This window comes from Pungitius pungitius, chromosome 17 (genome assembly GCF_949316345.1).
Source record: "Pungitius pungitius chromosome 17, fPunPun2.1, whole genome shotgun sequence".
Taxonomy (NCBI): domain Eukaryota; kingdom Metazoa; phylum Chordata; class Actinopteri; order Perciformes; family Gasterosteidae; genus Pungitius; species Pungitius pungitius.
The window spans coordinates 197,142-224,831 of NC_084916.1; the positions used below are offsets into that span (position 1 = coordinate 197,142).

Genomic DNA, 27,690 nt, shown 5'->3' on the forward strand with positions numbered 1-27,690 from the left:
TTGTGAATTCCTAGGAGGGGGAAAAGGGGACAAATCAAATAAATAATAAAGTAATAAACTAGGGCAGGCTAAATATGAAGTCTCCATCAAGGTGTTTATCTTATCTGTGTTTGTCTTTGTGTTATCTATGAGCTAGTGTGAATCCCTCGTGTTGAGCTCCTTGTTGGTTTAATGCTTAAAGTTGGGAATCTACTTTTCATCTTACATTGTTTCCTCGTGCAGTTTGAGGTGGGTCTTTTCTTTCTTTTCTTTTCTTTAAAATCAATAATATGTTTTTTTAGGATACGGGATCTTTCGAGGAGCTCCCTAGGGCACCATTTGTGACACGAGAGGGCACGGTGCATCCAGGAGGAGGAGGGTTTTTTGGAGGGGTGGAGGAGAGAGAGAGAGACACGCCCCCCCTCCTCAGCGGGGAGTCACGTGTCTTATTCGTCACGGAATAACTTATCGCAACTAAATGAACCGGCCGCCTGTCTTTCCGCGCCGGTGCAACGACAGAGAGCCTCTCACGCATCCTCCTCTTTGACATGCTTCTGACATAACGAGGAGCCGAGAGGGGACAGAGGTATTATTTCGCCATTTCCTTTGAGACTCGTTTATTTTGTTGTGACGCCGCCAAACGTCCTCGTGACGCGGACCACAGCGCAAGGTTGAAATGTCCATTGGCGTCTGGGGGGAAATGTGGCGGCAACTCCGGAATGAGCCAACGGAGAAAGCGTTATGCAGCATTTAGTTGTGACCTAACTAGTCCTACTACAGATGAACAGGACACACGACAATAAACACGTGTCCTATCAGTCAGAGTTGGGACTTGTTTAGTCTCCATTAGCGGGTCACCGTGGTCCTCCACCACAGCGCGTACGTCACGGGGGGTAATTAGCATCTGCCGACAGGTGCGTTCACTCAGGTGCCTGAGCCTGAAATATATATATATATACACACACATATACATACATACGTACACACATACATATACGTATGTATGAGGCAGCTCGCCGTTCGGGTGACCTCTGCCCTGATTGATGGCGCACAGTAAAGCGGCTCAATGCTAAACACCAGCGGGCCGCTCGTCTGTGACGCGGTGACCTCCCTTTGCTTTGTTCGTCTCTGCTTTATTGATCGGGGACTTAAAGACACTGTGCGCTTGCTTCTGAAATAACGCAATGAAAAGCTTGTAAAAGACCCCATGTTTTTCATGTTGCTCAACACAAACAGGCCTGGATATTGGAGTATAGTGGTTTGTCTACATCCTATATTGCATGCTTATTGATATTGGCTCACTGTGTTTTAATCAGCACTTTTCAAGCCAGACATTAGGTCAAAGGTCAGAGTCTGCTGCACTGAAGCGATAGGGGTTCATTGTGTGGCACCCAAAACGTATATGTGGAATGTTTGTCATTATTAATCTAGCTAGATTTATGTACAATAAGTGACAACCACAGATTGGTTGGTTGAAATACATTTTTGGAATCTCTATATCAGGAAACTCAAAAGTCAAACTCATTTTATTGATAGTGGTCCAGTTCACAAAGTGTCCCAGTAAGCCATGACAATCAGCCAGCGTGCTCAGTATGAGTACCCAGAACTAGCTTTCCTAACTGGTATATATCATTCAACGCATTATTGTCAATTACATGCATGCTTTCCCTGCTTTGACATGTCAAATATGGCTGTAGGAATAACGTTTATTTCCCTCTTCTCTGTCACGATTGGGGTCATCCTGTATTAAAATAGTAATATTGCTGTCCCTTGTTTCAATAATGGAACACTAAGCTAAACAGCTATGGTTGATCTATCACTGAGTTATTACTACATTGACATACATTTGTAAATCTGTGTTGTCCTTTTTGTAAAGTAGACGTTATGCTGCTAACTACTGGGCTTTAGTAGGCTCTGCAGAGCCCTTATGTAAAACATCTCTGGTTAGCACATACATGCTGAAGGAACCTTTCTAGGATTTCTCATTTTGCCTTTAGGTTTCTGCTAAAGATTCATATCAAAGTGCTTCTCCATTTATATAGTCATACCCTCCATTGTGTGAGCAGTCCACTCTTCTCCCGCCTTATCCTCCTCCATCTTGCTCTTCCTTTTCAAGGCACTGCAGGGGAAGATGGACGTCCAGAGTGGCATCCGGCAGCCGGAGCCTGGCCCTTCGAGCTCTCCTCGGTCATGGGCCAATCAGCAGAATGAATTTAATCACAGGCAGACAGATGCCAGCGGCAGGTCTTCTGCTGACAGCCAAAGTAAGGAAGCTCAGCCGGAAAACCAGAAAGACGTCAAAGAAGTAAGTCACAGACTCCTGCTGCTGCACATCTGCAGCCGCCGCTGTGTGTGTGTGTGTGTGTGTGTGTGTGAGAGAGTCTGGGTGTGTCTGTAGACGTGTGTGATGAGTGATGAGATCCGTCCTGTCTGGTGAGCTATTCTGTGTAACTATGTGTCCCACACTTTCACAGGGAGCGAGTCCTGCTCATTCACACAGATGTGTCTCTCTGCTGAAAAGCACATTTACAACACACTGGTCATCCAGAAAGAAGCTTTATTGAGTGCAAAAAGTTTTGGGTTGACATGTTTTGGAGGGAATTACTGTTGGTACTTTTGGGCTTTGGGGGTTTCAAAGTGGCCAATGCGTCTTCATGTTCAATGAGACACGTGCACCAATACAACAATCCCCGGCTGCGCCATGTGCATTTAGAAGTGAGCGCCGATTCTCAAACAAATCAACCCTGCGCCTTCGCTGGCTCTCCTCCATCTCAAGGACGTCAATCATGCTCCTCTGGCAGGAGCCCGAACCTCTTTCCGTCAATCAGCCGGAGAGGCTCTATGGGAACAACAGATATAGAAATCGTTCACCAGATAACTGGGCTGGCTGCTACTGGCAGCTCTGAATGGGATGCTTGTCGTGGCTTGCTCTATCAATTTGAGCAGACTCGACATAACACGCCAGGGTCGTCGTACTGGGAAAGGGAAATAGCTTTTGAAGCACGTAGATAACATCTAAAACTCTTACATGTGAATTAGTATTTTAGCATTTTTGAGGCCATTCTTCATTCAATCTGAAGCAGCATCTATAATAAATGTGAGATATCCCCTTTTTTACTTTGTTTTTCCTGAATGTGAAGATGAATCTGCTTCACCCATAAAATGAATCAAAATACTTTCATAATTAGAAAATGCAATGCTTTTTTGCAGCTGCGTCTCAAGGTTATATTGTTCTTTATATGACAAATGGACATTTTGTCTGGGCTGAAAGTGCCTCAGGATTCAATATATCACACCACATGACTTCCTGGCTGCACTCTTATCTTATCATCATATTTGTTGATCCGTGACCGAAGATTACGTGCTAGAAAACTGGAACCCAACATTTGTATTCTCCGTCTTTTTGAGTCAGTACAGGCAGTACAGGCTACTTTTATATTCCACTTGGTGAATAAAAGCTAATAAACACGACATTCGGGACAATTCTATATCTGCGCTGAGCACTCTGCATGTGCTGTGATCCAAAACAAGGTCCAGCACACAGTCACAGAGTAACGCACTGAGGCCTCGGATCCGGACAAACCATGTTGGGTTTGATCCCCTAAGCTTTTTAAGGCAAGCAGAAGGTGGTAAAAGCCGACAATTCACTTAAACCGGCACCAAAATCGACCGCCCCCTTTCGCTGTGCCCTGACCCCGGTTTTTATCCGCGACACCAGCTGAGGGTTAGTACCTGACCTCTCAACACCCCCCCCCAGCCCCGGAGGGATTATTTCTCTCAGGATCCCTCGCCGTGATCGCATCGGTTTGTGCTCATTATTCCGCAATTAGCTTTGTTGAAATCTCAGAGCATCAGCTGACCACCACTGATGATGCGCTACACTGCTGATCTGAAATACATTGAACTAATTGGTGTCAGAACAGCCCGCTGACCTTTAACCCGCTAACTGCTCTGAGAGCAGAAAGAAGTCTGCAAGCACCAAGCCTCATGGCCGCGCTACACAGTTAGCTTGCTGATCCTGCAGTTTCTACCATTGTTCTTCATTTTAGTGTGTGTGTGTGTGTGTTTTTCCGTGCAGTTTTCTTTCTTTCCTTTTTCATCTCATATGTATGTTAAACAGAGCGATCCCTCCCTAGCTGGGGTAATGTGTGTTTTCTTTCCATTAGGAATGAGTCATTGGGGATGGAGCTTTTAGGCGTGGAGGGGAATAGTCCTAGCAGTGATTATTGCTGTTATTTGATTACACAAATGAGAGTCATTCATGATTAGAGGAAGCAAATTATATTAAATTGCTGCGACTGAAGACTTTGTGTGCGCTTCCAAATGAGCGATCAGAAAATTAAAATCCGTGCCGATGCCATTTAGTCAGGATTGGAGTGAATTCCATCTTTAACTGGTAAAATCAACTTGTGCAAGTCGGGGAAGTGAAACTTCTCTTGACTTTGCGATGACTTGTTGTCCAGATGCTCCTGAAGCATTTGCCTAATTGCTTCTCATTCATCATGACTTTTAAGTTTGCTGGAAAAGCAGATGGCTTCTCACCTTGCAATTTGGCCTCATCAGCAGAGTGACACGTCGGGATGTGATTCACTCTGACCGGCTTTCTTTAAAGCTATGTTGCCTGTAAACACTCTTTTTTCCCCCCTTTTTTTGCTGTAGCTTGCACATGGATCTCAATAAAGATGCAAAAATTCAAAGTTATAGAATAACGTGAGCCGGGGAAAGTTTTTCTGTTCTCCGTCAGCGTTGATTGGAGAGAGCAGAGTGTAGTGAGTTGAGTTAAATATGGACAGACATACTGAACACCCCCCTCTTCCTCCACGTCCTCCACACTACAGATTACCTCAGTGGTGGCTAGCGGGGCCCAGATAATTACCCTGTGTTATTTCTCCTCCCACACTTTGCTTTTGAAGTCGTAGCTACTCGCCCGCCTCGCCGCCTGGGCTCTAATAGCATCCCGGCATGCCATCGATCCCACACCCCCTCCCCCGGATATGAGCGGGTAGTGAAGCTGATGGGTTTTGGAGGGAACAGTCCTGGAAAGCGCCCCATAAGCCTCTGCAGATCTGCTAAAGCACAGGTTTATTGATATTCTAGTATGCCCAATAATGGAAACAGCCAACAGCGGACAAATTGAGAACTGGCACCTCGTCCAATTCTTTACATTTATGGATGCAAAAGTCAGCCTGATTTTTACTGCAACAAATTGAACCAGATAAATTCCTTTTGTGGAGCATCCAGCATGGCAGTTCAAAGGACTCACGGTAGTACGGACCTTAAAGAAAAGTCCTTACCTCTCAGTTCTGTTGATGAAATGAGTGGCTTCTCTGCTCAGCTGTGTCAGGAAAGTCAAAATGGCACAATACTTTGAGTCAGCTGTGATGTCTTAATCCTCTGACAACGTTCACTCCAATGCAGCAGCCTAATTCACGGAAAACGCTGCTGGAAACGGTCGCCCTGCAGGGAGGCGGCGTGTGACTCGAGAGCTGCTGGCATATAGTTTCTAACTATGTGTATAATCACTTCACCATAACGCTGTCCTCAGCTTTATTGGCAGCGCTTTGTTTTTGAAGCTGATACATTTCTCAAAACCTCTGTCTGAATTGTACCGCGTAATATGCTGTGATAATACTGTGATGAGTCCAAATGTTTGCAGTGTAAAAATAAAAGGCCTATATACTCCTCTGTGTCAGAAACCTACTCGTACTGCATTTCATAGACACAATGGGAGCAGGGAGGACAAAGCTTCACCGGACATTAACTCTAAAATGTAACAGCCAGCTTGGTGAGACCTCTGCTGAGTGCTAATTTGGGAAAATTGTAATAAAGCACTGCAGGGTCACAAAGGAAATATCCTGTTAATATCCAGTTGAGGTGATGCAGCATACATCAGCACCCCGCTGACTGCCACTGTGCCGCCATAGCTGAGTTTAGAAACTACAACATATGACTAACGGGTTCTAAATAATGTTCTACACTCCGATCAGCTGAGGTCAATGCGTGGTCACTTGAGGGTCCAGATGTGTGGAGGTTCAGGAGGTAGTTGGGCCAGCTCCTGGTTTGGTGACGGTCGGTCTCGGTCCATGATTCGTGTAACAGGGACGGATGATCATTAGGGAGAAAGTGAACAAATTACAAAGCACAATAGCTTGAATGGATGGTGATATCAGTGATTTCCCTACAGTTATATCATGGGTGGAACATTGGGCTGGATCGCTCTCTCTTAGAAAACAACAGAAGAACAGTATAGACGGCAGGAAATGCTGCTCTGCTGTTTCACGACTGGCTCCGGCTATTTTAGACTTTATTTGTGTTCCTGCTGACTATTTCAGGCTCCTTTTTTAATCTGTTTTACAAAAGAGGGGATGATCAAGCATGTCAAATGTGTATCATGTAGTCATGTGTAAAGACCGAACTTCTTTTAGCGGCTCTATTCATCTCATCAGGGCATTTTACTCCTCTGTGCACAAGACACATGGCCACACACACACACACACACACACACACACACACTCTTTGAATACTAGCAGAAGATCACAGGGACCTTATCAACTGCTGTCACAACACATTTATCCCCCATCTGTTTCTGGGAGGTGTGGTGAGCTAAAGGTTGCTCTCTGCTGCAGAGTGGGAAAGTGGGCTCCTCACTGCATTCTCTGTAATGGAGAGCGAGGGCATGGGCCCCCGGCCGTCTCTACCCGTGGCCCTGTACAAACGGGCCCGATTTCTGCCCGAAAACAGCCCCGCTGTAAGCTTGCCTTAGTTTGCCGGGCCCGCTGGGTCAGTTTAAGGGGATCAGTGCTCGCCCGGGTGTGTGTAGCTCAGCAGTAAGACGCGTCGCTGGTGACACGCTGCTTTGGCGGGATCACAGAACGCTCCTAGGCCCCCCCCCCGACACAGGTCACCTCAGGGGCTCATTGGACTCACCAGTCGTGACACCGGTCCCGCCTCGATGTCAACATCCGATCCAGTTGATCTCCAGCCCGGACAATGGCTTGTAAACAAGCTTTTTGTGTTTATAGTTGCTAAAGGTCTCTGTAGCCGAAAAGAGAGGCGCCTTTGGGATTTTTGTTGGTTGTTACTTTGTGGTTTGTGTGGCGACTCTACAGCGTTGACATTGTAAATATAATGCAAGAAATACTTGCAAGAAGTGCTTGGATGCTTTTTTTTTATTCCTATAAATCCAAAGGAAATAAATGAAACACTACTGTGTTGTCACGCATTTAGTTGGTTCCTAAAGAAGCATTTGTTGGCCGTGCAGCTCGTTTGTTGGCCAGAGATGTGGCTCAGTAACCAAGGCACGAGCACACCGCGTCAGGAGGCCATCTGGAAAGTCCTTCGCTGTGATTAAAAGAATTTCAGCCCGTTGCATTTTGACTTTTTAATGAACTGTGCAGCCTGCGGATGTTTGCTGTGTGTCGTGGGGGCTGCGTATGTGTGTTGCTGCCGGTTTGTGTGTCTGACTGTGTCAAGGCTGGGAACTGTTCACTCGCTCAGTTTGTGATGACTTGGCAGCAAAGGAAAGGTCAAGGAAGACAGAACTGCCAAATGTGCTAGTTTAACAGTAGTCAATCCCGGCCTTCTCTGCGTGCAATTTTTATAGGAGAGTTTTATATGTTGCCAGAAAATATGTTTCATGTTCTCATTTCTGGCCATAGCACCATACGTGGCTCTTAAACTCATGAATCTGTTATGGACAACATGTTCAATGGGGTATTGTTTGTGGGGGAGGTACAGAAACAAAATTTGGAGTTTTTACAATTACTATTTTTTTACGGAAATGTCAGATTTGTTAAATAGTGTCAGATAGTGTGTGGCATTTTTTGTGATCATTCTGCATCTCAAAAGGTACAGTACCAGTCAAAAGTTTGGACACACTTTCTCATTGAATGAGAAAATAAATGTGTCCAAACTTTTGACTGGTACTGTAGTTGGTGCATGTTGAAGTACTATTACCTCCAAACTCTTGTGTTCTCGTAGTGACCTTGTAAACTCGATGCAGAACAACTCAACTGATCCTCTTAATATTTGACGAGTCTTGTGTAATGATCAGGTACACAAACAGAGGGCCTCTGGCTATTAAAGACAGCAGCTCATGTTCACAAATATTGATTGAACTTATCCAACTCGGAAATAACATGTGAAATTAACGTTGTCTTCAACAATGAATATGAGGAAGCATTTATTTTATTCAGGTGAGCAACTTTTAGTGTGCAAATACAGTTACAGAAAATTCAAGCTCTATTCAGGTCTTTATGTTTCTCATATTTCTGCATGACTATTTTTTGGTTGTTTCTTATGATTATATGGGTATAATGTTGTTATTTTAAGGTTTTTACAAATGAACGAAATGATTGCCTCCAATGCTTATTTTATTATCTGCCCAAATACAAAATCCCCAAAAGGCCTCCTGTCATTTCTATAAAGAATAAAAACGATAGCAGCAGGTTTTGCACAATAGAGAAAAAGTAATGGAGCCTGCTTATTTCATGTCAACAAACTGCTTGTTCTTTTTAAATTACCTACCAAAACATTGTCTTCCTCGACTTTGAGCCAATTGAGAGTAGACTAAATTCAGAATTAGAAACATTAGCTCATACCATTGTATTTACTTGCATGTGGGAAGGATTTATTTATATGTAATAAACACTCATACATTTCGCTTTAAACTACTGCCTGTGTTAGTATAGTTTTACTTTAAAGAAGATACTACTATATACACAAATGTTTTGTCTTTTTCAGATAATAATGACTTATCAAAGTATTTCACAGTATCTTTCAGGCCATCTCTGAGACGATGCGTTCACATGCAACGATGACCTGTGCTCCTCTCTGTCGCCTCTGACAGATGCTGCACTGTTTAGTCACATGTTTCCATTTGGAAATGTCATTTGATTATTATAATTAAGCCCTTAGCATCAATATTTTCCAGTGTTTATACCAGTCTTGGCTTGCAGTCCGCACAACACCTTGAGGAAGCAAAAAGGAATATGCGTTCCTCCCCAACCCTTCTTTTAGCTGCTTTTGTTGAAAATGGATAAATAAACACTTATTTTGACCCAAATATAAGAAAAACTAATTCCTTACCTACCAGACCTTAATTCATTAGTGTTTCACCATTCTAACAGGGGGTGTCCCCCAACCCTGAAAGCACCCCCCACTCCTCTAAAAAAGGCCCACTGGACCCGACTTCGACCCAGACTCTGAAGTTTCACACCTATGGTAAACACTGCATTGCAACAAAGAAGACGTTGTATACACACATGTTAATAGTGTGACAAACACACAACGAGCATTGGCATCTATTGTGGGTGTTAAAGACATGATAACTCCAATGACTTAAGTCAGGAACAATGTCTATTGATGCCTGATATTTTTGGCCATATGTGAGAAAGCTTTAGTCTGGGAGTTCATTATCTAGTTTGGAGACATGGCAACAGCAGTAGAATTATCAGGGTGAAGGCAAACAAACCCACCTTGGCAAAACTCTTGAGGATATATTTAAATTACCTTCAGCCTCTGGTTTCCCTCCCCAACAGATGAGGAACCTTTTTTTCTATTTTTAAATAGATAAAATAAAGGGTTCCCATCTGTCATAAACCCTGCATGCACAGTGGGGAGTCTTGTTTCTAATATCACACAAGTTCAAACACACCACTGGGGTCCAGACCAAGTGAGGCACATCTGTTGAGGTTTAAAGTAAAGAGCTGAACTACTTGGTGCTGGATGCATCATTAGCTCTGTGATAATAAGAGCAAACACCTTTATTATGTTCCCTGGGGCATGTAATATATATGTTCACACCTGGTTAGACTGTGTGACAATCCCTATTAGACTCAGCAGTTGGGCCACGCCTTCCCACTTATTAACACCCCAGATGGAGATATAAGGCAGGAGTAGATAATGGTCAAATACTGCACCGGCTTTTAACTGAACGTGGAAGTAAAATGGCGAGCCAGCCGATGCGTCACACTGTGCCGTGCCACAGTTGTGTCATGAGGATCGGTCTGTGGCGTAGCTGTCTGCGAGCACACAGGTCAGCGGGCTGTGCCCTGTGATGGTGTGTAAATGAAACGCTAATAGAGGGTTTCATCACCACCACTAATTACTGAATGACAGCTCTCTCAACTGTGTGTGTGTGTGCGTGCATGTCCGTGCCTTTGTGCAAAGGCCTAATTAGATAAACTCTCATTACTTAAACGCGCATTACTGATGCTCTTTTGTAGAGGCCATAATTAGAGTGCTGTGGAGAGTGAGTGGTAATTAAGTTATTTCTCAAGTAGTATTAGTTTGTAGTTTATATGACGCAATTGTATTTAAGAGAATGGAATGCATTTTTTTTGCTTTATGCCAGTGATTTGTTCATTTAAAGCAAAGAACTATTACACACACATCCCATGCTGCACAGCCTTCTAATCCTGATCCCACCCTCTGCTTCCTGCCATCGAGCCCATTATTCCTCAAGCAGCCTCTTGCCTTTAACGTCGCCTCCCTTTCCTCCTTTAACTGCCAAGTAAGCAGTGATTACTAACTAGTGGAACTAGCAGTAGAAAGAGGTCTCGCTAACACATGATTCACCCACGCCGGGGTTGTGTTACTTCATTTAACATGTGTTTGCTTAACATCAGCCTCCCGTTGGTTTTGTTGTACAATTGTATTATTATTAGTAACATGTTGGGTGACATTGCAGTAGACTGATGACCATATAAACAAACCTGTGTTCCTAATGGAACTATTTGTCTCCTCACTTTGCATGCGCTTTGTCTATAATTACCTCTAGAGCTGCAACTAACGATTATTTTAATAATCGAATAATGAATCGGATAAAAAAATAAAAAATGTAAAAACATTAATTTCCAACCCTTTATTGAAAAATAGAACTGACTGTGCACTTCCTAAATATCTTTTGCACTAACAGATTGCTCCTTGAACATCCCTAAGTAAGCAAATAAAATGGACTAACACAAAAAACATACACACATCGCATGATGTATACTTTACAGCCGCCAAATTAAATATTAGGCACAAAATCATAAATCATTGCCGTGGTGCTCCCGTGCCAGGCCATGTCGCTTTTGCATATCTTACAATCAGACATGTCAACCCTCCCGAATTTCAAAGCCCCTCCCGAAAATATCCCGGACCGACCTTTCTCCTGATTTCCACCCGGACATCAATATTGCTGCACCACCCGTCACTGGGCGCGCTGTTTCAATAATAAAGGTTACACCTTGAAGTCGAGCGCGGCGATTAGAACGTAAAACTACTGGCGCTGCAAAGAAAACCGCAGCACCCCCCCCCCCCCCCCCCCCCCCGTTGCCCGCTAGCACCCGCACCCCCCATTTCAGTGTGAAATATTTAGATCGCATTGGCTTCTCTTCCTCCGCATGTTTCAGAACAGTAGTACGGGTCTCTCCGATGTTCTGCTGCGCGAGCGCTCAACTTTTTTTTTCTCAGCTCTGCGCGGCGCGCGCAACTTTCTTTTAATACTCAAAGATAATAGTCGCGCGACACAACGAATCGATAATGAAATTCGTTGCCAACGCTTTTAATAATCGATTTTAATCGATTTCATCGATTCGTTGTTGCAGCCCTAATTACCTCTCTCCAATGTCCTTGCACCGGCAGACTTGAGTAACAATGGAGATGCTGTTAATCACTGTCCTGGGAGATCTTACCAGGCCTTGAAGTGAAAGCTAGGACACTGGGTCACTGGCACATTTTCACAGGGTTGGCAAATCCCATCGGGAGGATGCTGCGATGGATTGAGAGCACTGGCTGTTGTGCCAGAGGAGCACGAGCAGATCGACTTTTGGCGATATTCTGAATGGACCTATTTTTGGCATGTTATGGTTTTACAGGCTAAGTCTTTGTAGCATGCTTGTTCTCTGTCGCTACTCGCATTCATGCGACGTGGAACGTCTTTTAGGCAGTCTGCTGTGTGCAAAAGGGTCACAGCGATACGCAGAGCTCAGTTATCGGTATCACGCTGGAGTCCGTGTGAGGGTCACAAGGCGAAACGTGGTCCTAAGGACATGTAGTTTAGCTGGAACTACCGCAGTACTTTGCCATTTCTGGACGGAGTTTGTCACATCATGCCGTCGCAATTGTGCAAGATGCAGTCATTTACCCCTCAACATTGTTTATCAGCCGAGTTAACTACCTGACATTACCAAAGGCCAAAAACACAATTTGCATGTTTGCTTAATTAGAGTGAAACTAAGACTAGCAATCTAGATTGAAAAAAGCTATTTCACTTTAATCAGGGCACAATATTTGAATGAAAATAAATCTCCTATCCTGTGTCAACAGCTGCTCTTGAGGGATTTAATTTGAATTTTTCTTTCTTTTCATAGTTAATAATCTTGACTTAAATAAAATTGTATAAATCTTAAAAGAGCAAAAAACAAATGTTAATACAAAACTACTCTTACTTTCACACTCACATGATAAACACCATAATCAAAAAGAGTAAAATATGATCAAGGAGTCAACCCTTCTCTCATATCTCTTTGTATTAGAGCTGCCGCATTAAATGCCTGTAAGCGGTGCCAATGAAAAAATCAGTTAATATCTTATTTGGCATTTAAACACTATCAATGTTGTATGACTATTTGGAGGCAATATTCAGCGCAATGTAAAGGTTTAACGACCCACAGGACTCGATGAGTGACGGCCAGCACAGAGACATTATCTTAGTGCACAGATATCAGATGGAGAAAAAAAGGAGGGAGAGAAATGACTATTTTCCTCAGACGTGGGACACAGAATGAATGTCGTGCCCAGGGTTAGCAAATCTCATTTACAAATTTCTGGCAGGGAAATATCCCTCCCCTCAGTGTCTCCTCTTTCTCCGCCTCCCATTTCAATAAAAATGGGGGTTCTCATTTAGCAGAACTATGGCCCTGGAGGCTGTGTTATAGAAACACATGTGACACACAGTGCATGCAAACCAAATTAATCTCAGCCTCTACTGCACTGGGCTCTATCTTGATTTGTCAGAAGATGCATTTCAAATCTTACTTTCTGTAAAGGTCCATTGCTTCCTTTTTTATCCAAACTTGCATCCTGTTTTATGTTTTTATAAAGTTTGAACAAATACTGAAGGAAATGATTTTGTTTTGTATTTTACAAACTTGCTTTTTAAGTTCTGAGAGAGTGCTTTTTCTGTCTTGAATGTGCACATCTGTTCACCGGAGAAACTATCTTCCTCCACTTGGCTGGCTCCTGACATTCCTCGCTCTTTCTTACTTTGGTTGATTGTTGTTGCAGAATGAAAGGAGCGCTTTGAGAGGTGATCACAGACATTCTCCCGAGAGGAATCTTAAGGAGAAAAGTGAGCCTATTTTCAGCGCCGCAGCTCTGGAGAGTGGGACTCATTATGACTCACTCAGGGCTGAAATGCCGTGGATGATGTCTGAGTCAGACGCCAGGGCCAGTGTCCGCTGCCATGGTGATGCACAGCCAAATGTAACTGAACTCAGAAAGCAATAGAGATGGAAATGAAATGAGGGAAGCTTAAAAGAGCCCCGAGGCGGCTTCACCATTGTCATGATAAAATTCCCAGAGTAAAAACTGGCGAGCTGTATAGGGCTCCTGAATGTGGGCTGATAACACAGAGATGCTCTAATACTGCAGAGTGCAGCAGCTTTGTGCAGAGTTTCTGATATTGAAGCAACATTGAGGCCGAGCAAAGCAAATTCACTGACAATTCTAAGAAACTACAATTTTCTCACTTTCTTCCTCAAGATTTCTTTGGGGAAATCTTCTGTATCATATTGAAAAAATATGCCTTTTATTAAGCCAGCATGTAACAAAATGTGAAAGGCTTTCGACTCAAACACAGCCAAGGGTTTGTTAGCTGATTACAAAGGGAACATAATATGCAGAGAGATATAAAAGAACATATTCTACCCATGCGTTCATCTTTTCATGAGTGTCTATTTGTGAAAACGAACGTATTCTAGTTAATCTTCATTGCCTCGTTGAACAGAGCACAAGCAATGTTTGATAAAGTACATGAAAGGAGAAACAATACATTTACTTGATTTCAGACAAAAATACCTACAAAAAAAAGTCAAGTGTGCATTGCAGGCTTCCACAATCACAAGCCTCTCTCTCACACTGTGATTGTCACTCGGGCTCCCCACGGCTAATGGCTGAAATCCACTATGGCTGGAAGCTGCTGGACATGCAGGTGCACCAAAAATGAGCTTCATATCTTGAAATGAGAGCACATCAAGGAGAATGAAGTACTGTATGGCTTAAGTATTGAGATGAACATTTTTTTTAAAGTGAGCAGAAATGCAGTGCATCAGTGTGAACACCAGTGTGTGTTCTTTGCCATGCACTGTGCAGCCGGCAGCAGAGGACCGAACCATGTGACCTCCCAGCGGTTATTGATCCGACGTGCCTGGATCAGTCTCTGTCCAGCACCTACAGCAAGGAGTCGGCCATGGAAAACAGAACTACACACAGTAACACAAAATTATATAAAACAAAATTAAAATATGATCATTTTAAAAATAACCAAAATCAAAAGCAAATAATTAAAAACATGTGAAGTGTGAAAAATCCTCCAATTGGTCAAATGTTCAGTAAATGTATCCACTGCCATTTCTTTTTATGTATCTGCCGATGCATACAGTGATGCTGAAAGAGCTGTGTCAAGCCTATATCTGTACACTACACACACAACTGAACACGCACACACCCCTCCCTGCCAGTCAGGCTGCCAGAGGGCAGCTCTGTGACCTGAGAGCCGGTGACAGACAGCAGGCACGCAGCGCTGACGCTGCCGAGGTGGAAGTGGAGCTCTGCTACAACCAAAACGTGTCATTCACTCCTTCAGCCCACCACATTATCACACTGCTTGAAAACGCGCCTCAAATACTGTGCGTAATCTATACGATTTATTACGTGGTCCATTCATTTTATTGGAGTGCTTGACAAGTTGTCTGTTATGATATAAATATTACCATTTACATTTCCCATGAAGAATAACAGTTGCATTGGGTCATGTCAATCTACATGTAATTTATTGTTATGGAAGCTGTTGTTTATTGTCACTGGTGGTGTTTGATTGGCCAATCGTGTTGCTTCACATCTTATTCCACACTGTCTCGTCTCTGTTGGTCCAGCACCATGCTGCATCAGGTCTCGTCTCTGTTGGTCCAGCACCATGCTGCATCAGGTCTCGTCTCTGTTGGTCCAGCACCATTCTGCATCAGGTCTCGTCTCTGTTGGTCCAGCACCATGCTGCATCAGGTCTCGTCTCTGTTGGTCCAGCACCATGCTGCATCAGGTCTCGTCTCTGACTCGTGAATGCAGTGCTTTATGACTTTGACGGTGTTGATCTTTGCACAATTTGTAAATAGCAAGCCAGTCTCTACAAGACTGAAAGAGTAAATGTTAAATAATAGGAGTTTAAGTGTAATGTGTGTAAACCAGCTTTTTAAATATATTCTGTTGTATAAGATATACTGTTTCTTATCAACGCTGCGAGTAGAAAGATGACAGCTCTAGCACACAAAATTCGGAGAAATGTGTCTTGCACTCCCACTAACACCTCCCTGACTGGGTGGGGTTTTTCATCTTCACCACTGACATTAACATCATTATCCTGCTGGTCGAAGCGTCTCTTTTCTAAAGTGAGCTTTTGGCTCGGTGAGGGCTTTTCACTCTTCCTGCACGTTCCACACCTCTCAAAGGATGTTCACATCTCAAAATCAGCAGATCGCTTTCTTGTGATTAATTTTATTCAGAGTAAATCACGTGTGAGTATACAGTTGTGTGTATGTGCATGTGTGTGTCTGTGTGTCAACAGGCTTTGGTGGCCTGTTGAACCACTTAAAGGATTCTATTTAACGGGTCAGCCGAGCAATTAATCAAGGGTTTAATTGGAATCCCGAGTGGAGTGACATGATTTATGCAAATAAGGTCATTAATATGCAGGCCTGCATTCGACGCGTAAATTAAAATGGCTCATCCGCCAGCGCAGGCTAGTACTTTCATTACGGTAAATTAAAGCGCGATAATAACTCCAAATACACATATTTATTTTCCCACAGACATTCAGAATGGAACATGCCCACAGGAAGGAAAATATAAAAAGGCAGAAAGGAGGAAGGTCTTGTATGGGAGACAGTCAGGAGGAGGCACCGTTAATGGTGTTAATTCTACCTCATTAGAAGCGGACCGCTATCTGCAGGCTTTCGGTTTTAATTGGATCACCAAGCAATTTAAACCACATTTGGCTCTTAATTGCTTTTTCTGCACTTTGTTACAAAAAATAGTACAGCAGCAATAGTTTGCTCTTCACCAAATCCTTTCGCCTGGCCAATGCAGCGCCGTGATACCCGTGTCTGACCTTTGCCGTTGCCCTTGGTAACCAACCCCGCGGGAACCGTTTGTGATGGTGTCCGGTGCACTCACCCTCACCGTGTGATGTCAGAGCCTCATTCTCCTGCAATTTAGTTTGTCGCAGTACGACTACTCGTCCGGAGATGTAATTGCACGCTCGGCATCTGAGATCAGTAAGTGAAATCCACCGGTTGCCATCTGGCTGTGGAGGTGTGCAGTAGTTGTTGGTTTTGGGCACCAGGCCTATAGAGGTTTACGTCGGTGTTCCTATATCGTTTTACTACGATCCTTCAACTTCCTACGTCGCGCAAAAATGATTTTCTTATCGTTGTCCCTTAAGTAGGACTTAAGAGTTAATAGCAGGAGCCAAATCTGTCCCTCAGGGCCCATATTATTTGGTTTAACCGTCCAAAAATGTTTCGGATTGACCAAAGCTGTACATATGAGATATCCTTTAAAACCCAAAATCTAAATCCCTCTGAAAATCACAGATGAATCACAGACCAGCACTGTGCTTGTTCTAAGCTATTACAGCACATATATACAGCACCACCTTTAATGGATACTGCTGTAGAACGAGCGTGGTGCTGAAACCAAGCCAAAAAGCTGACGATATGACTGACAGACTAATCATAAAACCTCTCAATCTAAACACTGATTTTATTTAAATTACCGTTTTCATTCCGCAGGAGTATTCAAACAATTTCTCAAAAGAAACCAGGCTTTATGAGGTTGTTCATTTGGCACGGAGCACACAATGGACCAAAAGGACAATCACAGGAACAGAAATTCCACTCAAGGAGCATTCATCAGATGCTTTGAGAGGGACATCTGAATTTGATGTAGCTACATAACGCTGCTCCACGGTACACACTTGGCCATAAGCATTTCTGCATTAAATAATATCACCATCCTCAAACACCTCGCACAATCCGGGTCATTCCCAGAATGAAGGGCAACAAGTACAAATTCAGCCGACAGCAGCACTCATCGACTGTGGTACAGATGCTAAAGTGTCACCGAGCGGAGAGAAGCAAATGGACCATTAAAGCAACTTTGCAGCTAACGCTCGCTGTCGGCATGGATAGCGTTAATTGAAACTCCTTGCTGCTGTTGTTTTGTATGTGCGCTTTGTGGTTGCCTTGCTCACTGCACTGCACGTAAGGAAGCATTTCCAGCTTTTTAATGGAGCACGACGGGACGCGTCGGACAGCTGGTGTATGTGGAGCAAAATGGGTTTCAAACTAACAAAGGGACGGCATTGGAACATGCTGCAACGGATGGATCTGTTTCTTCAAAAGTAAATATCTTTGATCTGCCCTGATCGGATGGGGGCATACTGTTTTGTTCAATTTGCTTTGAGCTTATACATTGACTGTTGGCTCTGTTTTGGGCTGTTAGACACACACACACGCGCACAGACACACACACACACACAGACACCTCTTGTGCTTTTGTGTGCCAGAGCTCGCTGGCTGCTTGGGGTTTTCTGTAATTAAAACAGTAAGCAGGGAGTTGTCTTTTTGTGTGGCAGATGGTCCAGCACCATGCTGCATCAGGTAACCGTGACAACCACCTCCCTCCATGCAGCTAACAGCACCACCACCACGGCTCTACAGTGACCAAATGCCATTATAGAGTCTGCGGAGAGGGCAGAGAGCGAGGGGACAGAGGAGGCTGAAGGAGACGAGGGCACGAGGGTGTAGTGGGAATGACGGAGTGGATTCTCCGCCCTCTTAGCTCTCCTGGTACAGAGAAAAAACAGAATGGAGGCAGATTGTGTCAGGATGCTCAGGTCGTCTTATCAGACAAACACAGGCTGAAGGCAGAGAATGGTGAGACCCCCCCCCCCCCCACACTTTATTCCACCTGTAACTTGTTGAATTCAATTCCACTGACGTCATAGGTATGGAGCTAAGTATAAATATTGCAGAAAATGTGATTACGTCTTCTTTTTGGTGGGAGTGGGGTCCTATATCAATAGGACCTCTTTTGGCGCTTCTCATGCATCTGGTATCCGGTTCATCCTCATGGCGCCTCAGCTCTTCAGAAAGCCGTTTTGGATTCATCGGCCCATTTCCCACATTATCGCTAATCGGACGCCTCAGAGACGACCAGCAGTCCTGTTATCTCCTCTCGGCCTACTGTGCAGCGGAAGAGTCGCACTACCCGATTCTGAGGTAGAGCTGCAGTTCTAAATAACCCAAACATTCCTCCGACCATCAAAGTCTCCTGCATTAGACACTCTGTCCATCCGGTGAGACGTGAAGTCAAAAGCGGGGGAAGTGACAGCTGAGCGCGGTGGAGCTGCGCTATGCAGCCATGCAGAGCCACGCAGGGAGAGGTGTGTGCTTCCTCGCAGCACCAGAGAGAGGCAGTGACGCACCTTGCTGAGCCAGGAGGAGCCGGAGGAGGGCAAAATCAATCACTCCCTCACCTGTTCTGCTGGTTAATGAAGCAGACAAGTCAATCTTGTTTTATGCAAAATATCACTTTGCGTTTAGCATGTCTAAGGGGGGGGGGGAGTAATAATTAGGCTTGTAGTTGTTGTGGAGGTCCTGCATTGTTATTGCCATCATTCAAAGGCTACTGCAGCCAGTCTTCATCAAATTATAAACTAACAATGAGATAAGCAGCATCACATATTTAAACCGGATGTTTGGGATGAAACATACCAGAGAAACCACTTGAAAAACCTATAAGAACAGGATATTTTATTTGACTGTAAGAATATACAAACAATCTACAACAATGAATCCGATAAGTTTGGATTAATTAAGCTTGATAGAGCAGCTGATGACTACTAAAAATCCACCTTCTTCCCAGGATCTTACAGAGTTCTGACATAGAAAACACAAAACATTGGAACTTTGAAGCGAGGAGCCGAACATCTTCAAGTGTATTTTTGAAGCTTCAACAGTAAATGTAAGAAGAGATTAGAGACGTTACTGTACACCACCAGTAATAAATACAGAATATATCAGTTCTCATGCCTACGGAGAGGTAATGATAGTCAGTTAGCTAGAACGCTTTGATTCTCATCAATAAACACAGCTAAAGCAAAATCTTTTTTTTTCAAGTTTATTCATTTTGCAAACAACTCTTCCATGGCCGCAGATTATTTTTTCTTGTCAAATATTTACCATTAAAAAACGCATCAATTAGATGTCAAGAGGGGAGATGACTGTTAAGGGTGAATGTAGAAAAGCAACATATCTATCACATTATGAACTGATGTGTGTGACGTATTCCCCCGTCGGGTCCCCTGCATGTAACAGCCTCGTTGGCACGTCTTCAGCTGCATGCAGATGCGCTGCTGGAGTTTTCCAACCAGAAGGTTACCTGCACGGCGGGGCCATGCACGGATTCACTCTTGATACACTCAAGAGTGTTTATGTTTAAGTTAAATCCAGTTTATTAAATACTGACATGCTTCAGAGACTCAATTTGCTATGCAAATGTTTATGCAAATAATTATTAGCAGTGACAGAAAAATACTAAGCTGAATAATTGACTCATGGTGACTGAAGTGGGAGAAATAAATTAAATTGATGGATGAGCTCTCATTCACATTCATGATTGAGCTCTGAATTTTGGTTAGATTTCTTCATTGCAGGCATCGTGTACACTGCGGTTAACTTTCTAACAGTTCACACCGCTCTGTCCAATCAATGGCGTATTTGTGCTCTGGTATAATTTCTCACAGCCCATCCGATCATAAATGTACCTCTTGATCTGCCTCCGGTGAGAGGAATCAATAGCCGTCCAGGTTTTTTTTATTTTTTTAGTATTTCTTAAATCAGTGGGGTCTGCAGTGCAAAGTTCTCAGAGTGGAGGCAGAAGCAGCGGTAGGGCTTTTAGTCCATAAAGCCAACATGCCTCTAAAAGGTGTATATGAAGATATTGATCTGTGCTGTGAAAGCGAGAGGGTTTTCAACTTGTATTACAGTTTCCACAGCAGCGGTGCTCTTGTGTAATGTGGTTAGCACAGTGTGACTACCTGGTTACACTTGGTGGGAATAAAGCATGGGATGTCCGGTCTGAGGAGGAACTTGTTGCCCTCTCAGAAAATGCAACATTTATTGTGGACAATATTCCAATATTCTTTGTTGACGGTTTTCTCTTCTTCTTTTGCAATTGAAAATCGATTTGTGAAGTCGTGATGTTCAGGCAAAACATCGCAGCCACCAGTTATTTAGCAAGGGTGGAATTGTATGATATACAATAATATACTATATGTATGAACATATAGAATATGAACATATAGAATATCACTTATTGTTGGCTAAGTTGCCTTGGAATTAACAATGATGAATGACAATGACAAATGAAATATTGGCAAAATATAGATCGAAAAAGAGCGTGTCAGTTTATGTATTTTATTTTGAGTATTTAAATAGCTAATTTGGGAAACACTCGTTTCTATTAGCTATTGGCATCCAATGAGCCCCTTTCTTTCAAAATGCAATGAGATTGGCTCTGGTTTCCCAAGGCTACAATTAAAGTTACGTTTCGCAATGTTCATAACAGACAATAGAATGGAGTCTAAAAAAGAGCCATAACGGAGTGGTTCTGAGAAAAACAGTAAGAGCAGATGATTGATCACATTTCATCTGCAAATGAGTTTCATAGACATTTATTTTTTCTTTTCCCACAAAACCAAACAATTTCACAGTGTTGAGTACAGACATACCGTAAAAGCCCAGTAATGTAAACAGGAAATTGGACATTCAGTGCTTGATAAGTAATCAGTAGGGTTCTGAAAATGACTCTAAAACCCACTGGGAGCTGCTGCAATGGGGTTTGGATATGTGATCTCCCTCCTGCTCGCTCGTTAAAAATGCATCTTCAGCATTTTGTCACTGCTTCGTTATCCAACAGGAAACTCATGGTGGGATAATAATACAGTACGTGAGGAAAGCAATCACATATTTTACTACTTCTCTTTTACGACGCACAGTTGCATTCATTCAATTTCTTCCCGAGGATGAATCCACTCGAACAAAAGCCCCGACCAGAAGAGTCTGAAACCTGGCAGTTTGTTTGCTGATCGTGGAGATGAAGTTTTTTTTCTGTGAACCTTTAATATTCTGTTACTGCTCTTATAGGTTAGCATTCAATCGTGGCTGTTACTGGGGCAGACATCTAAGTTTAGAATGAATACAAAGTTCATTTTTCATCTTTGACATCTGGTCATTCCTTTTCACATTGACTGTTGATTTTGTAAAAGTGAAGTTTCGATGCGTTCGTGATCCGTAAGAAGCCATCTCCGGCTTGAACATCAATGACCGACTTTTACAATGGCTCCGTCTCTCCTTGTAACCACACGGCAGTGATCCTCGGTTAACGCTGATAGAACTTCACTTGATGGTAATTTAATGCACTGTGCATGTTGATGTTAAGTGCCTCTCCCTAATGACTTTTAAATAGCATAACTAACTGTCTGGATAAATATGACAGGCTGGTTTTTATTAGTTCTGTTTAGCTGAGCACTTACCTTCTGCTTTTCCTCAGAACTGTCTATTGTGATCGCATCTTGCTGTCCTAGTGATCCGTCCGTGCCATTCAGTGGGTTTTCCTTACATTTTCTGTGTTGGGCAAGTTGCATCTGTGAGGGAAGAACCAAAAGTCTCTCGGTTACAGGTTGAGCAGTTTCCTGTTAAGTTGTCTTTTGCCAAAAGCTCCCCCGAGTTGACCGACTGACGGATCACTCTGCTCTCCGCGCCGTGACATCAGTCTCTCAGTCTCCTGCGAGCCGCCGTCTAATTCCCCAGTCGTGTGAATCCAGACACTCATCTCGCCGGGGTCGGGATGAAAGAGCATCTCGACGGAGCCCGGGTCCCTCCGTGCGTGGCGGCAGAATAGGGAGAAGGCCTTAGTGCGAAATGTCAGCGCTTCTCCTGTGAAGCTCGACTCATCAAAGGAGGATTAGTGTCGGGCCGATGGCCTCGCTGGCCGAGGCGGGGTAATCTGATGCATCGGGACCCACGCGAGACTTGAATGTGACACTTGGGCAGTGTGTACACTCGCACACACCCACGCACGGAAATGCATGCGCCCACACATGTTCAGAAAATGTGGAGTTTCACTTTGTCTGGATCACAAAGCTGTCACAAAATTGAGTCTCTACTCAATCCTTCAATGCTTGAATCATTCATAGACAGGGCATTGTGCTAAAGATACCCACTGGCAACTTGAAGCTTGTGAATTGAGCATTAATGACGATGATTAATGATGTTCATATTTGCGGGGTGAAGCTAACCGGATTCAGGCTGCCTTTGCATTTATCGCAGCCCGTATAGCAGCACTGCAGACCTCCGTTCTGGTTGTAGTTTCAGCATCGACCTTGTGTGCTTGTGCAATCGTCCAATGGGAGGACGTACAATTTTTACATCACAATATCTCGCAGGAAAGTATATTGCAATTTCAGTTTTTTCAAATGTCGTGCAGGTAAAGCATTATTCAAAAACCCCAAAGTGTTGACATGAAGCGACACACTATCACAAAGTGTAAATACATTTAGTCCAGACTTAATGTTTAGTCCAGCCAGAGAGCAAAGTCTCATGCACTGTGTCGCTTCAATGAGACGCTGATGGCTGTAGTCGATCCTTCATGGAAGCACGTCGTTTTGGCTTCCCACTTGTCCATCGTTACCGAATACTGCCAGGATCCAAAGGTATGAGGTCATTTCGTAACGGATAGTTAGCAGTTGTATCATTTTAAAGCCTCTGACCACCGCGCTCACATCTGTGGTTCGGGTGACTCATCGGGAGATTTCAGCGCCACCTTTGCCAGGCTCATCACAATATGTGCTGTTTAATACACCTACATTACAGGGATGGTAACATCTACTTGAATGTTTGTCCTCCTTTAGAAGCGCCACTATTTGATCAGACATTTTGATGGAGTAGGTGTCCCGTATGATTAAAAGCCCGATACCTCATGAAAAATGAAACCGTTTGGTTTATTTCTGTCCGACCACTTCCCGTTTCTCGCCTTCAAACACCGCTCTCACTACAGTCCTCACGGCGATGGGACTAATGGGAGGAGCTGTGCACCATGTGTCGTTTTGAGCTAAATCATGCACTTTGCAACAAATAAAGTGCAAGACAAATAGGAACATCATTCTTAATTTACAAAGCTGACAGGGCAAGAAATGAGAACCGGACCCAGGCCCAGTAGCACGCTCTTCATTAAAGTCTTTGTCCTCCACACATGACAAAGCAGATTGTGATTGTGGCTCCGACAGGTTGCCGATAATTACAAGTGATGTGTTTGTGGATATTTCCATAGGATCTAATCTGAAATGGGAACAGTATAGTACTGCATTACCACAACAGGACTGTATATTATGCAATATTTCCATATTGTAATCTAAAAACCAGGGTTGACTCAGTAATGGAAGAGAGTAAAAGAGAATTTGTTTTATTGAAGGACATATTAATTTTTTTATTTTATGTTGGCCTTTTTTGGTATTGTTGCCCCTGCTGATTTATTGAAAAATATATATTATAAAAATCAAACTTGTTCTTTGCCGGTGCTCAGGCAGAAATGCGACTCATGTGCTTGAATGTGTTGCGTTTTCTTTGTTCCTTTAGGACTGATTATGTGTCCTGTTTGTAAAGGATGTATCAAAAGAAATAGAAAGCCTTTATAAAACCCCAAACAAAAGATCATTAGTATTACCAAACAGAGCATTTCTAATTTTGGCATGTCCGACTGATGTCCTTTCAACGTACACTAGTGACCAATGCAATGCATACAAGCCTTCAACTTGCATACTGACAGCCTGTAGGGGGCGACTGTCTGCGTCCTTAAAGAAGGGTACCCTACTTCTCAGTTCACTTGTTTACATGTCTAGTCTTTCAAGTGCTAGTTTCAAGTCTTCCTCAACACAACAGGATGTTTATTTTGTAAATTACAACCTGGTTAGAGTCAAATAGACCGTAAAGCTGTGTATTCTTGAGGGCGTTGCTCTGTTGTGATTGACAGCTTGCTGTCACAGACCTCTCCGATCAGAGAGTGGTTCACGTCTGGTCATGTGATCAGAGCACTGTGCTCATATAGCGTTTGTGTGCATGTGCATGTCACTTGCATTCATACACTGATGACAGGAGTACATGCTGCGTGCTGCCCATCAGGATTTTTAACACATCGTCATCGGCAATCAGCCGGGAATCAAACCGCGGACCCCCTGAGTGACGAAATTAAGGGTTATCTGCTGGAAATTAGAAGGCTGCTTTCGTCTACATGTCTAAAATCAAGGACTTATGGTTTAAAAATGGTATGAAGAGTTCAACTAATGGAATATCTGCTCCCAATATCAAGATGAATGGTATGTTATTTTTGTATGTAGAGTGAAAAACCTCCCAGGGTTTTAGCACTAATGCAATGGTATCCAGACATGAGGCAAAATAGAAAAACATCTTTATTTGGATTTGTAAATCCAGCACTTGGTGAAGGCAAGCTGATGATCCTGTATTTTGAACAGCCTCTTACATAATAATTGTGACTTTTTCCTTAATTTCCTTAATCATTCAAGGTGCTTATAGCGTCTGCACCAAACAGGCCTACCGAAATGTTTTGTCTCTGCTTAAATAGACTCTCGCTGTAACTCACCCTTTATTTAACACTTCACTTTGGCTTGCAAAAATTTTAAAAATTGTGATGCACTGGTCTCCTTTCTTTCTTTCTCCTTTCGCCTTTTTTTTTCTTCCTGATTGTAGAATCGCCACAAAAAAAAGTGTTGTGGTTTATCAAACAGCCTCAGCCTTTTCCCACAGGAGCTGTTTGGCTCTTGGCTGAAAGCGGGGTCTGCTCAATTTATAGTGCAAATGGATTGAGCTATAGGGCAATAATAGGAACATATACAGTATTATTATTTTCCTCGCAGTGAGGCGCGGGCCCCAGCGCTCTCTCAGATGGTAGCGGTAAGTATAGCAGAATAGGCGGCCTGAATGCCCCGAATCAGACATGTTTACCCAGATCACAGAGGAAATGAGGTAATTCTGGGGAGCTACTATTGGCAGAGTCTTGACAGAGGACATGTTTCATTTATCCTATCGCCGTCAAGGTCGGCGGGGCAATTACCGCGGCGGGGAAAAGCAAAAAAAAAGAAGGTGCGGCGGCCCAGCGGTGAATACACAACAAATCACGTGTGCTGGAAATTCTAAAATGGGTGATATAAAGTGTAGCTCAAAGGCAGGCTGTTTAAGCATGGAGGAAGAGAGTGAGGCGTTTATTACCCCGCCCTGCAGAGGAGCTCTAAAGGCTTCTCACCTAGTTTACACTCATGGGCCCCGTATAAGGGACGGGAAGTACAGCTCCTTCTGTCTCCTGAGGGAGACGTCCACCAGCAGGGTTTTTAGTCTCAGATTACAATAAACAAACTTCATCAGCATCTTCACCATCTTGCACATGCATTTTCGTATTTTCCTGCTTCATTAGTAGGAGAAGCGGGCAGGCCCTCCTTACCCTGGCTGTCCGTTGTCCTCCCCTCTCACCAGAATAGCTGCACCTCAGCGCTGTCCCTCTTGATCGCTGCACCATCGCTCTCCTGCTCGCGGTCCCAGTCATTACCCCCCGCCCCGCGCTCATTACAGACCGCCGGGGCGCAGCACACTCGCCGCGTTCACGTTGGGTCGGTCAGCTTGGATTGGCATGCATCGGCTGCCCGCGTGGCTCTCCCATTAAAATTCCTGTGCCACATCCGCGATGAGGACGGTGCAGCAGGGTCACAGCGGCCCGCTGGCCTCTCGCCCCCCCTGCCTTCCTAATGAAGCAGACACCTGTTGGGTTCATTATTAAAAAGGGCCGCTGATAACCGATGGAGACGGGGGAGTGATGGAGAGGTGAGAGGCAGGGAGGTGACAGGATGGAGGGGGGGGGAGACAGATTTCCAGCAGGTAAATGAAGATGCACAGGTTGTTTTGTTCATAAATATGCAGCCTTGCTGTACTGTGTTTAGAGCCCATCTAACGTCATTTAAATTATTAATGATAATCATCTTGCTCTGAACAAAAATCTGGCCACATTATTTTTTTTCCTTTGCACATAGATACTTTTAATGTGTCTTTTCACTTTGTATTAATGGGAGTTCATTCTGAGCTGTCCTTGCCACAAGAGGACCCAATTTACTTTAAGTACCTTAAAAGCAAGGATGTTTATTTTGTATGACACCTTTCAACAACAGGTTGAATCAAAGTGCTGAGACGTAAGAGGCAAAAAGACAAGACCGGCAATGTGGTCTTTCCTCTTTTTCCTCTCGATGATTCCGTTGGTACGTGGTCATTTTGGCAGGTATCTGAGTGTTTTGTGTACTCGTTTAAACATTTTAAATAGTCATTTCAAACACTTATCTTCTCCTTGTTCATTTGAGGCTTCTGGAAAGACAAAAAGGGCAAAACTGTAAACCCGTATGGGTGGTCTCTTTAATGACCGTGGGAGAACAGGTGTGTTTACCATGTGCATCAAATATTTAGTACTAAAATCCATATGTGCCCAATGCCTGCCTCTGCATTAATCAACCCCTCGCCAGAGGAGCCATTCATTATACCGGGATTATCATATAGCCATCCAAAGAGCCATGTATTAGTGTGAAGAGAAATTCACACATAGATACCTTTCTTTATTTGGTTTTAAAGGGGAATAATGAAGCACATCCGTTCTACATTAGTCAGCCTGCTGCAGAGGCTCTCTGTAAAGAATGTGGGGTTTTATTCACGGCTCGTACCAGAGTCCTCTGAGTCGTAACCCGGCTTCCAGAAATCGTGTGCACGTTCACACGCCTTCCCAGGTTTGGGATGTCCATGCCGGTATCTGCCGAGCACTCCGCCAAATGTCTTTCAGGTGTCTCTGTCTCCCAACAAAAAACAGACAAAGGTTTAATGCAAATTACAGACCATAATCAGCCGAGCGTAACAGCATAAATATTTATTGTGATCGGAACTGCTGTACCGTGTCTTTGAAGAGAGGGGTCGCCCCGTGGATGGAGAAAGTGGAGACCTGTGAGTGATGGGATGCTAGTGTGTGTTACTGTGAAACGGGCCGGGTTGTTTATTGTGTTTTTCATGCGCCGTGACCGGGACCATTACTTTCTGATCGCTGCTAAAAGGCGTTCCGCAAGTCCTATCAAATAGAAAAGAGTGTTGACCAAATAACTTCAGCTGGGTATTGGATGTAGGAGAAAATGGGGGGTTGGGGACACGTAGAAGCACCTTTCTTGCAGCTTGTTTGTGAGGAATAAGACTGGCAAAATGGAGCTTCCCAACAGATCTGATGTTAATGTGCTGCTCTAAGGAGAAGTAAGTGGCTGAAGTCATGTATTATATTATCCTCATAAGAGGTAAA

General features: G+C 43.7%; 1 protein-coding gene across 3 annotated transcripts in view; it reads left to right on the forward strand.

The window, feature by feature from the left end:
• Nucleotides 1-463: 463 nt before the first annotated feature.
• The window catches only part of rbms3 (RNA binding motif, single stranded interacting protein), a 206,999-nt gene continuing 179,772 nt past the window's right edge, over nt 464-27,690 (forward strand). For all 3 annotated transcript variants that reach the window (XM_037473624.2, XM_062558354.1, XM_062558353.1), the window contains exons 1-2: nt 464-565; nt 2,096-2,284. In XM_037473624.2, coding sequence (XP_037329521.2) covers nt 2,111-2,284 — 174 coding nt within the window. In that variant the 5' untranslated portion in view covers nt 464-565; nt 2,096-2,110. The remainder of the gene's footprint in view (nt 566-2,095; nt 2,285-27,690) is intronic.